A 15212-nucleotide genomic window follows, 5' to 3' on the forward strand; every position below is an offset into this window, starting at 1 on the left:
TGCTCCACTGCTCAGTGTTTGTTTTGCACAAAGTTTGCAAGATTAATAGAAGATAAAGTGCCCAGATTTTAATTATACAGTCTCCCCCGCACCATATGAGGGGGGCTCAGAACCACCGCTACAGATTCCAAGGCTCACTGAAGGACATGTGCACAATTACTTAGTCCAATGGTCTAAGCAGTGGGTAACTGCATAAAAATAACTGGATTTCTGTTTAGCATATTTCCCAAAAGTATACAAATGACCCAGAAGAAGTATATTGCTATGAAGGAACAAAGATTTTAATTTTGAGGTGACAAAATGTTTCATTTCCATCTGCAGGAAGAAAAGAAAGAAGAGAACGTTAACCTGACAAACAACAAAAATCTTCTATTCTTTCCGCTGATTTCTTTATTGAATATGTGATTTGATTGGCGCATTTACAGATAAAAAGGAAAGAAAACATATTTCTGATGACTTAAGAGGGAACAATTATAAGTTTATTACCTAATAAAGTGAATCAGACCTCTATATCCGTTATTTTAATCTCTGCTTAATTACCAGTTTGCAACTCTTACCTCCCAAATCAACCATAATAATTTTATGCAGCAGACTCAATCTTCAGGAAATACCGGGCTACAGCTGAAATAGCTTCAGCAAAAGCCCTTTCAAAACAGATCCAACTTTGGGGTGTTTCTTTGGGTGCACTGCTAGAGGGACGGTAAGGAGAGCACCCTATTTTTGCAGCAATATATATGCCAGTACTACACACATAAATTAGGGGATTTGGAGCAGAACAATTTGTCTCAAGGAGAGAAACTTAGGTGACGATGACCCAGTAAGTCTAATTTCACATTAGCTCATTTCCAGTAGGAGCAGTTGTCTCCTGACCTACGCACTCCAACGTGCTCTACGCAAGGGCTAAATGGCCCTTTAGACAAGCGGCCTCGTTGCCTAGTCCCAACTGTCTACTTGGATGCTCTCCCTAGCGCGTCCCACCACTTAATATTAAATTCCTTTGGTCTATGTGAAGCAGAAAAGCACGGTCTTTTCCCTTAGGCGTGTGTAGTGTGACATATTGAGAGACCAAAAAAATTATTCTATTTTAGTACATTTTCTCTCCTTCTCATTTTTGAGGCATGTAACAGCCCCGATGGGTTTTGCAGGAGAACTGAACTGCAAAAGCGGCTACGAAAAGGGGAGGCGAGTGTCTGTTCCTTATCCCGAGGAGGGAACAGCACAAGCGGCATGCAGTGACAAGAGGGCGGAACCGAGAAAGCCTCAAAGGCCAAAAATAAGAGCAATGAACTTCTTCAGAAGACAAGGGGAAGGCAACGAAGGAATGAAATGCTGACATGAGAAAGACGTTGCTGTACTGTGCCCCGCGAGGAACTGAGGAGCCAGCGGGATGGGACCAGCCGGGGAGCTGAGGCAGGACCCCGACACGGGGACAGGGAGCAGAAGGGGACTGCCACGTTTCTGGCGTGGTGGGGGGAAGCGGCAGGAATCTGATTGGCAAAATAAAGAAAAGCAGCGTGAAAAATAAAGAGCCACCTGGAATTTTTTTTAAGCTCAGGTGCCAGAGAGGATCAGCTTATTCAAGAAAAATAAAGAAATGCAGAAGGAGGCTGGGGGAGAAGATTGCCAGCTAGGTTTTATAACGAGTAGTTTGAGCTGTAGAGCACGAGTTCTTTTCGTACGTCTTATTCCTGAACTTCATCAAGAGGCACAACCTCCTGGAGCGCATCCCAGATGACGCGGGTACCCAACCATCTCACATTTTGCAAACGGGCGACCCCGGATTGATGTCTCCTAGAGCTGACTGCTGAGCTCGCTGCGACGCGAAACGCACCAGCAGCTGATGCTTCCTACGTCTGCGTGCTGCTTTTGCAAAAAGGCCAACAAAGCTAGAACAACGTTCCCTCAGCAACGCCATACCGGGGCTCGTGAAATTTGTAACTCCTTCTAGTTCTCATGAAAGTAATCACTTGACAATTTAAGAGCATTTTGTTGAGGAACAGGGAATGGAAGGTCTGCATTTTAAATCAAGCGAGCATCTCTTTGCCACACAATAACTAGCTTACCAGAAAGTAATCTTAGCACTATTAGACATTCAATATCACAAAAATCAATGTAAAATAAACCAGACAGTCTCCTGTGACCGTATTTTTAAGCAGCAAAAAAGACAGAAGAATTACCTCAATAAATTTGCCTGGGGCTAGATGCATTTTTATCACAAACATAACTGGGATCCAGATAACTGAGCAGGCCAGCATCAGCCATCCAAGCACCATGGACCAGCCTGGATAGTGGTAAGCTCCGTAAGTCATTGGTTCCCACTGGTAAAAACTGAAGCAAAGAATAAACTGGAAACAAGGAAGGAAAACAAATATGTTTGAATAAGCAAAACAAGCCTGCTATGCAACAAACAGTAGGTATCCACACACACAGTTGGTATATATGGAATACAGATAAAAGTACACAGACCTAAGGCAGGGCGCTCACACAAGCTGCAACACACAGGTCAGAGTCGGAATCTAATGAGTCGTCTGGAAATCTTGCAAAATCCCACAAAAATCACTGTATTTATGCCAGAATAATTGAAATTAGAATCTTGTCCCTAGAGTAACATGCTTTATTACACGGTCTATTGGCAGTTTTACCTAATGTGATTATGCCAAGTTACTCCGTTTTGCTTACTGTATGAATAGCAATACATCTGCTCACATTTGTGCATAATTCAGTAACTTTTGGGAAATGCCTGTGCTCGCAATAATTGCACTCAGAAGATTTATAGCAGTATAACTAGGTGAAGGCACGTATAAAAATGATCGTTTCATTTCCAGAGATGTGGAGTAATTGAAAGTCTAATATTAGACTATCCGAATATATCAAATATTAGCTTTACGGAGGCAATAATAGAAAAGAATGTATTGCCTGGTTTTGCTTTGTCTCTTTCCATCGCATAAAAATAGAATTACAACTGATCAGCGTCAATTTATTTCTCACCGTAAGTTCACTAAGTATTACATTCGGAGGGAACAACAACAGAACACGCAAGTTTGAACTGAGCTCGTTTGCTTCCCAAATTTGCTTTCCTTAAGAGACAACAAAATTTCCTATTCCCTGGTTGTGATTACTGGCAGTAGCTAAGAGTGCAAGTCTGATCAGTAAAGGAATCGAGCAATTTGCAGAAAAGCCTTATCATTCCCTTCAGAAGGGTAACAATGGGTCTAAGGCAGCATCTTGAAAACAACCACTGGAAGAAAAAAAAAAAAAAAAGATATATAACACCCATGCGCACACAACTTTGTTTGTAACAAGGCCCTCAAGAGAGAAAAAACACATTGCCGTTGATGTTATCCTAATACTACGAACTGGGCTGTGTCTTCAAACTTTTAAAAAGGGATTTGCGAACTATATACTGTTACAATCAAACAACAGTTGCCACTGGATAGGTAAGACAGATCTATCTGGTTTTCATGCATAGCAATACTATACTTCAGTGAAGACAATCGGTAAAGAAAATCTATGCGGGAAAGTAGAACATCTTCGTTATGGCCGTTGGAGAAATTGTTTTCTTCGTAGAAAATTTCTTTTCCTCGCGACTCAGGGTTTTGTTGAGCTCACCAAAACTCACTAGTCCCTTCACACATGCATCCCTGTCTGCAAAAACTAAACCTTTTTCAGTTTTCAGAAAAAAATTACCTTATTCCTGAATTAATACCAAAGTTACTAACTTTGGCCAGAGCTTTTCCCCCCCCCCCAGAAATAAAAAGATTTACTGACATTTACACTGTGCTAAAGAACAGCACAAATAGGAACTTCCCAGCACAGAAGCCGAAATACAACTTCTCTGGAAGAAGTGACTGCTGAGGACTGTAGAGTCCCCATTTTGCTTCTTCACCCCACCCGACAGACACCACACTTACTGTTCGAAAATGCGTGTCTCTTCAGAAATTCTAATAACTTTTCTTATCTTGTACCTAAACATCGATGAATACCTGTAGAAACTATTTAGGACTGCTGTGAAGCGATAAGTTTTTAAAACCCTACACAAATACTGATAATCTTGCTGCACCTGCGGTCCAGGCCTGAGGACTTTAAGGCTGAAGTACGTGCTCTCAAACATAAAATACCGGTAAAAGAAGGCTCGGTTGTTTTATACTAACTTATCAAACCGAAGGCTTTTGAAATGGCTGAAGGAATTATTTCGTTCTTGTGCCAAAACATGAGATGCAATTAAAGATTGTATCTGTACTCGGGTTAAAATGCAAAGGAAGCGCTGCATTAGAGAGCTAGAGAGTAAATATAGATATAATTATTATACATCGGCTCTTGGACTCGACAAAACATGCGTAGCAACGGTAACATTGAGAACGTGCCATCTTTTAGATTCAACGGAGATTTAAATTCGAAGTAAAGAATCATTCTGGGTTTGGGGGTGGAAATAAAAATAAAATACAAGAAAAAAAGAGAAAAAAAACCCACGAAAATAAACAAAACGCAACCTGCCTTTAAATTTACCCCCCTATTTATTCTTTTGAAATAAAACACACGCAGGTCAATACCGTTCCCAGCAGCCCCGGGACCCCCCAAGGTCCCGCCCGTCCCGGACCGGGCGGCGCGCGACCAGCCGCTGTCGCACAGCGCCACCTGGCGGTGGCGGCGGGAAGCGCCGGGAGGGGCGGGGCCGGGCGGGGCGGGGCCGGGCGGGGCCGGGAGGGGCGGGGCCGGCTGCGGGCTCCGGTCGCCTGGGCTTCTGCGGATGCCAGGGGGGCAAGCGATCATTCACCCCCTCGGTGCCTGCAGGGGTTGGAAACAACAGTCCCTTTTTCCTTTCCTTTTTTTTTTTTTCTCCTTTTTTTAAGGTTGTGGGTTTGGGGGTTTTTTTTTAGAGAAACTCAAGTGATTTCTATTTATTATCGGGAACATAACTGTATCCGCCTTTGCAAAAATATCTCCGTCTATTGCAGCTAAAACTTTGTCGCCCGGATTTTCACGTAAGCCCTTCCCCAAAGCACGTCTTTCAGCTCAGTTTCTGCCTGGCTCAATAAAATGGTTTGTCCCTAGCTCAGCCTAAGAACAGACGGGAGGATCGTGCAATTTCCTCTCCCTCTCTGTGTGTATATGTACCTACATATATATGCCACGCACACGCACGTATACAATAATCAAAAACGCTGGTATGCAATGGTACGCCGTCCCAGCACTTTGCACAGACAGGGAAAGGCTACCAGAGCAGCGTGCGGAGACTCACCATGGCTCCCTACCAAAAAAAACATTACTTAGGCTCTGCTTCATCTGCTACGCGCACATGTGAGAACACATGTGCACGCACATGTGCGCGTGTGTCTAGGTATCTGCATCCAAGAGCTAATTACTGCGTTCAGAAACCTCATGAATGATGAAGAAACAACGACAAAACTCTTCAGAGAAGACGTTCAAAAAATTTTTGCTTACTGTTAAAATAGTTGGTGTCACGAATGCCCAACAGACTCTCCAGAATTTACTTGGCTGGAATCCAATCATCATTTCTATATCTTCACAAAATCTTTGCAATCCTGTAAATAGCAAGTGGAAATGCAATTAGGTGTGCAAGAAACCGGCTGCAATTTGCAACATAGCTCTTGTGACCTCCCTTGTGTCTAATTACAAAAACAGACTTTGACTTGTTGGTCGAAAACCTCAATGGAGAACCTAACCACACAGTAAAAAATGAGACTATTATGGTGGGAACCATCCTAATAAAATATTTATTTCCCAAGGATTATAGCAAAATTGAGCTTTTACATCAAGATTAAGTGTTCAGTATGTTCCGGGTTAAAGCATTAATAGTACATACCGGTTAGCTGCAATTATATGTGTACTTGTTATAATTCGCTGCGAAGATGAACCTTATTAATATTTCTATACCTGTTTCAGCACAGATAGTATCTGATCTTCTCTATACCTACTACGTGACCAGGGTACGGGATGATTGTATCGCTTAGCATTGAAACTGGTAATATCCTGTTATTTTTCATTTGGTATGTAAGCAGTACGTAAAATTATTAGAGAGCACCTGTAAATATTTTAAATTATATTCAATGTTGTTTGAACAAACAGATTGACTGACGTGTTAATTCTTCAGATTATTGTATTGATCGCATCTATAAAGTTACTTGAGTTCATAAAACACACAAGATTGGAAAAGGGTATTTCAGCCATCTCTGCAGCTATCTCCCTGGCCATGCCATACGACTGGAAAAGCTGTGCCGGCCCAGTAGCTGCTATTGCCCATCTGATAAAAGCCAGTCTGCTTTTCAGCCTTGTTCTGCAGAGCTGTTTAGATAAACGGCTCCTGCTCAGTACAGCTATTAATAATTTATCCAAAAGTAACAACAACAAAATTGAAATTTCTTCCAGCTTTTTTAATGACGATAAGAAGAAGGAGGTCTGGGGGCCAAGGCTGAGCTCCTCTGTCACACAAACATTTCCAATTTGGGCCAATTTTATCAAATGAGGCAGGTGATCGTCTCTGTCATTTAAATTTTATAAAGCATTATTCTACAGCATTTAGTGCAACTTTTACGATGTGGGGACAGAGATGAAGCTTAAATGCTGGTGAGAAGTCACTGAGTAAGGGAGGAAATACTTGGAACAAAAGGAATAAACAGCTTTGTGTTCTTACTGCCCTTATAGCCAGCCGCTGCAGCTACTGCATTTAAGAAGGGATAATCCCCAGGCTTGATCCACAGAATTTTGAAGTCTTTCTGTTGATATCAAGGAGAACTAAATCTATCCACCTGACTGTTCCCAGAATTAAGAAGCGATGGCCCAGCAGGTAAAAAATAGCAATGGCTCGATATTTAGTGTCTTCTGATGCACCTCTAAGAAAGCAGCAGGGCTAGATGGTGTTAGGGCAGCCTTAAAGGCCCAGCTCAGAGGGTGAGCACAGATTAAGCCAGTCCAGGCAGATAGCACGTCTGAGAAAAGCTAAAAAAAAAATGAGTTATGATAAGAAATAGAGAAGCAAAATCCAGAAATTAAACAAGATGGTATTGCAAGAACTGTATTTAGGGGAGGGGAAAAGTACAGCCTGCAGTGGATGTAAGCTTAGAAAACTAACCCAAGGGGACACAGGTGGCACATTTTTTTCTGTAACTGTAATTTCTCTCCCTCTTTTTCTCATTTCCACTGACTACAGAAAGCCTCTTCTCTTCTCTGTAAAATACAGGTAATTTTTACTACCCCTGGAATCACCGTACTTCAGCACCCGTCCGACCCATCGTGTGCTTCTCCGTTTTGTAAGACAGCTTTGTAAGCCTGGACCAAATGTAACCCCCAGGGTCACCGCGTCAGGGACATGAAAGGAGATCTTAGCTGCAACTGAATGATTTGCCCCTGCGTTTTATTTACCTGCTTATTACAGTTCAGCGCACCATCTGCAGCGAGCTAAGTGGGAGATGCTCACACAGCGGTCATCCCCGCAGCGCGCTGCGGTGGGAACAAAACTAGTTTTAAACTAGTTGCAACAGCACAAGGTATGGGCTCAAGGGTCTTTCCACAAAGTTTAAAGCTCGTCCAAGTCTCTCTACTTCAGCCACGCTTGCTGCTGCAAAGGAGGTATACCTAACTGGATAGTTTCCAGGGGCTTCTGCCTCCAACATTCGTGCAAGCTTCATGCAAATGTGCACAGATTTGTTTGAAACTCCAGTTAAAAAATTCAGTTTCTTCCTGGAATCGTCAGCAGACATTCACAGTTTAAGGCGCTTTTAAATATTAGCAGATCAAGAGTCAAATGCATGTAGATAGATACAGGCACATCTCTTTCCCAGTGAAAGGCTGAAAATAGGTTCGTCAGGCTCCACAGAAAGATGCAAAGGCTGCTTTAGTTAACAGAATGATGATTAAATCTTAGCGTGTCTCGTTTCCCCCTCAGATCAGTCAGGCCTGCTGAATAACTTTGGGAAATAAACAATGAGACATGATATTCCATATCTCAGTTTCCACTCTCTAAAGTAGGATGATGTATTCGTAAGTGCTGCAGATATAAAATCCATTAAAAAGGAGAATGCAAACCTAGACAGACAAGTACTTCAATATTCTTCTACAGGTAAAAATGTTCAAAATTACTTTCTACAAATACACTGCAGCAGTTACCACTCACTCTGACAATGAACCTTCCCAACAACAGCCTGTCAAAAAACAGATCTAGAAGGAGCACAAACAAAGTTAAGGTCATACATTTTTAGTCTCCCACAGTGTTTCTGTCAAGCACAAGGATCTTTGTATTTAGCTTCACGTTACAAAATGCAACAGTGGGAATTATGCTGATGATTAAATTAATACCCGCAGCTCTAAGCTATTCTTTACCAATCATGCATCATAATCTAAACAACTGGAGAATAAACATCTATACCGGCATGTGAAATAAAAACCAGCATTTGACTGGATTATGTAGCACTGACTCTACTGAAAAATAAGTGATTGCAAGGAAATAACCAAGTGTGCCTCTTTTTAATTTAAAAATCTCAACAACCTCAGCAAGCAGAACATGTAACAAGAACTAAAGATAGATTTATTTCATCATAAAAGCACCTGCCGCTATTGTGCCAATCTGCTTCCTATGAAGAGTACAAGTATACTGAGAAAAGTGTCAGTGGAGTGTAAAAGAGCAATTGTCAGAGCTTGAAGATATATTATGCCAATTTTAAGCACTGCTTGAAGGAATATAACAAGAGCAGCAGCTTCACTTGTATTTACAACATGCAAATCACAAATATACAAGCTGCATTCCTGTTAACAGTCCTTGGAAAAGCAGCTTTAATGCAGCAGAAGTAGCTGTGATACATTAGTCAAGCAGATAATGATTGCAAAGTAAATCTTTCTTTTTCGTGTAAAAGACTGGAAGCTCTTTAGTCTAGCAAAAGGTTAATTCCAGGGAATAATCTTTGAAACAGTTTATATCAAAGGCCTTACTAACATCTGTTGATTAACAATCAGTTGGTACAGAAAGCATGGAAGGAATGATTTGTAATTGGCAGATCTTTCCCAAGTCTGATTACATTAAAGCAATATGTAACTTAAAAAAAAAAAAAAGTTTCCTCTATTCGAGTCCTTCCTTTGCAGTGCTATAACTGGTTTTGTATTGTTTTATGTTTTTCATAACATTTAGCATTTTAAGGGATACTGAATTTGTTGGTCAAAGCAGGCGCTAGCCAGAGCAATTTTGCTTACAAGCCCAATAAACCGTTGTTCCACAAAGGCAGGTCTGTAGTGCTTCTGCCACACAGTGTTCAGAGGAGGAACAGAGCCAGTATTTGCTCCCAATTTACCTTCATCCTTATTTAAAAACATACAGAACAAAGAAATTCCACAGATTTAAGTAGTTTGGAGGTTATTGAAAAATACTCTAAGGAAGGAATTTTTATCTCGCACCTGACGGCAATGGCTTTCAAGGGGGCAATCTTTTGGGGACAGACCAGGTGATGCTGTAGATACTGCTGGCCAGGAAGAGTGACAACATCTAGTGCTTTAGCACAGTGTCGTTCAGGCATGCTCTCAGCAAACAGATGAGGAGGAGGAAGGGAAAAAAAACCCAACAAACCCTTATACTCTTCTTGAGCATTCCCACTCACCTTCTCTTACGGAATTGCATTGATTTTAGGAAAACTGGGAAATTGGTCAGTACGGTAACCAGACGCTAATGACTCAGATGACACGTACCTGGTGGTGTTGCCACAGGAACGGGTAAATGCTAAATGTGGTGGTAACGAGGGGGAGGGAGTGGGCAAACCTTACATGTCTTCATGGAAAGTGAAGCACAGAGCAATGGCAAAACTTGCCAGCATTGACTTTTCAAACCAGGAGTTCTGCTAAATAATCCCCCAAATCCATCTCTCGACTGCACCTCAGGAGATATCTCAAAGCATTACACTCGGGTCCTTTGAGAAGACTGGTTGAATGTAAAGCTGATCGCTGTTACCAATATCATTTCACTCACAGAGATTACACTTCTAAACCGACTCTAATTAAAATACTTACATTTCAGGGACCTGAAAAACAGCAAGCGTTTTGATCAACCAAACCGTGATCGGTCTAAATCAACTTTTCTCTCACTGTTTTGAATTTTTCCACTGTATTCTGTAACGTTTCCTCGCTAGGTCATATCTGACTTCGTAGCTTACAACCACTCAGGCCTTCTCACTGGATTGGATGTCAGTGGAGATAAAATACACTTCTGTATTTCCATGAAATTGGAGAAAACACAGAAGGGCTGATACCCTGTCCTGTCTATAACATTCATTTCTCAAGCAAGAGCAGCAAATTCTGCGTGTTTTGAATTACGTACCATTTTTTAATGCATTTATGTTACAGAGTGGACCCCACAACGTAGGTAGATCTAAGTATCCAGTGCACCGGACTAGAGCCTAAGATCATGCTGCTATATATGCACCTTCAACAGAAGGTTCTGGGATTGTTTATGTCTAGCTGACACAAAATATATAATTCATTCCTGTCCACAGCAACAGAGGAAACAGCCTTATCTTTGTCATCTTCAACACTGAGATTCAGATCTTACTTTGCTTTTGAAGGCAAGTCTTAAGTGGCACCACCACACTCCAGCCATAAATTAATCATCTGTTATGTAGGGAGATCTTCACATTTCCTACCACAACCATCTGAGATCACACATTTCCAAGAACCAACCTCCTGAAAGCACCGGACCGGTTTGGGAGCAAATCGCCAGCTGGCATCAACTGACGTTGCTACAATAGCATCGAGGTAATTGCGCTGCGTTACGCTAGCTGAGGATCTTCCTCATCATTTAATGTACGTCAACATGGATCGACATAACTGGTGTTGCCACTCTGCATAATTAATCACTCTGAGTAGCTGCATAGTCTTGATTCTGTGTTACAGACAGGTGGGCTAATGGGAAGGCTGGATGTGTACATGGAAAATAAATCCTTCAAAAGTTGTTCAATGCAAAGATACTAATTCTGGCTTAGGAAGTCTCTGACTCCAACTGTTGGAGTGCGAAAGAGCCCCTGGAGAAGCACCACTAAATGCTTGGTCTGTTCTTATACTCATCTCTAAGCATTGGCTTTAAGCTATGGGCAGGGAAAGGTTATTAGACTATATGAAAGTCTTTTGAATACATGTATTTAAAAGAATCCAATAGTAATGAAGTCCCATTATGCTTCCATTCAAAATAAGGGAATTCTGAGGCTTTTTATTTAAAAAAAAAAAAAAGCGTTACTCCTTTCCTTAAGAATTTAACCTTACCAGCTACTTTACCATATGCTAAAATGTTACTTTGACATAGGCTGTCCAATAACAGTATTTTTTCTTACCATATATATAGGAAACTCCAACAAGCTCAAAGATGGCAATGATGACAAGAGAATAAGAAGCTGCGTAAGTGTCCACAAGCTGTAACATATACATTCCACCCTAAAGAAAAAAAAGGATAAAAGAGCCATTATTTGTGGCATGTAGCTGGTGTCTCTCTTCATATGTGTCACAACTCTAACTGACGCTAAGGTAGGCAAAATGGACAGGAGCAGGACCCAGGACTCCGTACCCCGAGCAAGCATCCAAACGTTGACTGGACACAGGCTCACGCCGCACTATAGTTTCTTCCTTCTGGCTGAATGAATATCCAATCCAACAAGAAAAAAAAAGCAGAGGGTGCACCTGAGTCCGGTAGTTATCACACATCGGGAAGACATTGCTTTCAGTCCTTTCAGATTGAGGACTGAACTGCAACCAGACCTTCCACCAGCAATGCCTCTAACCACTTCATACTGCTTCAAAAGCAAAATCACCATTGAAACCAGTAGTACTGTAATAGCGGGTCCAGTTCACCTCGTTGGAAAGGACATAATACCCTATCTTCAGGGCAGAGATTAAGCAGTAGAATTCAAGTGAAGGAAGGACTGAATCCATCCTAGGCTTTGGCACAGCAAAGTTGGGCTGCTAGGTGATGAGGTGAGGGGAAAGAAAGAAAGAGGGGGGGAAAAGATTAATAAAACAGCAAGACAGATTTTGTGCATCTCCTTTTGGAATTGCTGAGAGTTTATAATGCCAGAGGAATTAGGGGACAAAAGACACAGAAGGCTATCAAGGGTAGATGAGAAGTTCATTATTAACTCCACACTTTGCCAGGACTATCAGTATATATCTAATCTGGTAGGGAAGGCACCCAAAACTGGTGTGCATATTTATATGACATACAAACTTTTTTTTTTTCTTAAACGAATACCTAACTTACATGATTGCTTTGGAGATGTTTGGCTAGGGATAAATTTTAAAAGTCTGCTGTTCAAATCTTTCTGAGAAGAAAAGTCTTTTAAATATATCTCAGTCAGAGCAGCCATTAAAAAAAAAAATAAAATAAGGCTTTCAGACTCACCCGGTGTCTTTGCGCATGTGGCAGAATTCAGCTTAATCTTTTGCATCTTGCACAGGAGGAGAACGGCCACCAGAGGGGGATTGGGGACAGACAGGGATGCTCAAAGACAATATTATTACCTGAGTGATCATAGGAAATCCCATGATGAAAAAGGAGATGCAGCACCCAAGAGTGAACAGTGCCTTGTGCGTACGTAAGTATTTGGGGAACTCATCCGAAACAGAGGTCACTATGGTCTCGATGGTGGCAAACTGAAAGACCAAATAAAAGGAGTCATTTCAGCGCACACGACGTGCACAAAGTGGTCCAACTGGATAGAATGGAATATAAGAGAGTATTTTGAATCCTGGGTGTTAAATGCCCAGATGTCAACGCCAAAGCGTCACCCAAATGGTGTCAGCACTGATGGCCTTACATTATTCCTCTTTTTGGAAAGCTGTTCACTGACCGCATGGAAAATAGCAATTAATCTCACGGTCCTCCAAACAAATAAATAGGAAAAGCAAGAGGAAAAAAAATGGGAAACAAAAGCAGTTTACCATAGTGTCCAATCCAAGTGTCAGAAGCATCAGAAAGAATATTATAGCCCAGAACGGAGAGAGGGGAAGCCGAGTTAGGGCTTCTGGGTAAACCACAAAAGCAATTCCAGGACCTAGAAATAAGAAAAATAAAGACTGAGGCAACTTGCATCGTGTTAATATTGGTGACTGAATGGAAAAGACAGAGACATGAAAAGTCATGTTTCAAAGTCTAATAAATTATTACTTCGCTTGATGAAAGTAAAAAAGATCAGCTTCAGTCTCTCCTATGTACAGAAAGATTGAACCACTGCAGAATTTAGCCTCACATGATTAATTTCTATTTTGACTTTAAGTCTCAAAACACTCATACACTCCTACTTTCCAAGCCACGGAATACATATGTAACCAGTATACTGATATACTGATCCAAATACAAAAAATAAACAAAAATCGGGTACTGCAGCGATGTTTCTTTCCTGCTCTGTGATCAAATTCCTGCCACTGTCCCTGCCAATTAGCTACCCATCAACATAGCAATCACCCACCCCTCGGTACTACAAGGGTGAACGGAAAAGAAAATGCTCTTAACTCATCAGCACACAGTCAAATGAGAAGGAGAGAACACAACAGATGCATGCACAGAGCCGATACCAGACACAAGGTAATAACTACCGTGAATCTGAAAAAATCCACAAGAAATTCTGAAATAATGCACAGCAGAAAAAATAGGGAGATGGGGTCTTTTAAAGCCTTAACTAGGAATTTTCCTTTCTTTGTTGTTTTGATATCTCGGGCTGTAATTTTTATTGACTATTTAAAAAAAAAAAAAAAAAAAAAAAAGGTATTTTTACAAGTATGCTTAGATTTGCCTGAGAGAAAAGGCTGCAGGACTGTGGTGGTAGCATTACAGCAGATGGCACTTCTTCTCTATTTATCCCAGCTAAAGAAGTGCCTGCTTCAAACGCTCGGAAGGATGTTTTCTGTCAGGCGAGATGGAAATGAAAACCAAGTAGTAGTGATGCCATGACCCATGCCACGAGAAGGGGCTCCAAACTCACTCTGTCCTGGCCATTTCTAATCTAGATTATTGCACCCCATTTCCTACAAGTCCCCACGCTGTTTCTGTTCGAGAGAACTGTTGCTTTCTTGCACTGAGAAAAACAGTTTTAGCAGCATGTGAAATAATCTCACGGGCAATTTGTGAAGCGCTTGGAGTTCCTTCTGAACAAGACAAATGCAAGAGTTAACAACGCAGTTAAAAAAAACCCCAGACAACACTGTACATGACTCGGTAAGTGTTGCTGCCTTTAAAATGTGCTGCAGAAAAATGGCTTTTTGGAATAGGAAGGTGCATGTAGAACTACTGTGTATTCAGGAACACGTTCTTTAATCTCTTGATTAAAGATTTCTTCTTGACTATTAGAGATAAGGGCTCTGTTTGCACTAGCTTCCTGCATGTAAAAGTTTAATTAAGTCTCGGAATAATGAGCTCCCATTAATCACACTTTTAGGAAAAGTTTAATTAGAGAATATGAAACTGCACGTCTCTCCATCTCGGCCCCTCCTAACTCTCCAAGACATCACATGCCTGGTAGCATGAAACCGCAGGTGAAAACAGTCACAGGGAGGCTGGCTCCCAGCCTCTCCATCTTTGGAGACTTAGGTGGGTATGAATGCTTTCTAAAAATCTGTTAAAGTCCGGAAAACTCCAAAGTTTTTATATGTGTTGAAATGAAAAAAGTCAAATGACCTTGAACTTTCATTTTAAATTACTAAAACTTTCCAACTGCTCTATGTTCTTAATCAAACTGAGAGGAGAACAAAAATAGATTGTCCTGTCTTTCCCTCCATGATAAGTGTTTTATTTGTTCATCAGGTACATGAGTTTTTCCTGAAAGAAAGATTCTAAATGATACAAATACTACATATTTCAGATTCATATTTGGGGGGGGGGGGGGGGGGGAATCCATTTCCGTTAAGAATTTCGTTCAAGGTTTTCAAAAGCCTGAAGGGAGATCATCATCATTTTTGCTGCTTTCTCCTTCACTGCAAAAAGAAATACAACTTTAGAATACAAAAAAAGTAGGCAGGGACAAAGGCTGGCTCTCTTTTCCCCAGTTGCTGAGTCTGCTTTTTAATTCTGTTAATTCAGTGTGCTAACTCAGTCTGCAATTATCCCGAATCTTCACTCTTCCTACTGTACTGTCGTCTTCTATTACGTGACTAAATTTTTCTTCCCCCATCAGAGAGAGCTGTGAAGCCTCACCCTCGTGAAATATTTTTAAATGGCCTAAATGGGCTCTTACAAA

General features: G+C 41.2%; 1 protein-coding gene across 1 annotated transcript in view; it reads right to left on the reverse strand.

The window, feature by feature from the left end:
- Positions 1 to 15212, reverse strand: part of SLC6A5 (solute carrier family 6 member 5) — a 32145-nt gene that overhangs the window by 1411 nt on the left and 15522 nt on the right. Inside the window, exons 10-14 of the mRNA XM_052811045.1 lie at positions 12922 to 13034; positions 12502 to 12633; positions 11322 to 11421; positions 5443 to 5543; positions 2178 to 2345 (exon numbers count right to left, since the gene is read on the reverse strand). Coding sequence (XP_052667005.1) covers positions 2178 to 2345; positions 5443 to 5543; positions 11322 to 11421; positions 12502 to 12633; positions 12922 to 13034 — 614 coding nt within the window. The remainder of the gene's footprint in view (positions 1 to 2177; positions 2346 to 5442; positions 5544 to 11321; positions 11422 to 12501; positions 12634 to 12921; positions 13035 to 15212) is intronic.

Source organism: Harpia harpyja, chromosome 16 (assembly GCF_026419915.1).
Source record: "Harpia harpyja isolate bHarHar1 chromosome 16, bHarHar1 primary haplotype, whole genome shotgun sequence".
In the NCBI taxonomy this organism is placed as follows: domain Eukaryota; kingdom Metazoa; phylum Chordata; class Aves; order Accipitriformes; family Accipitridae; genus Harpia; species Harpia harpyja.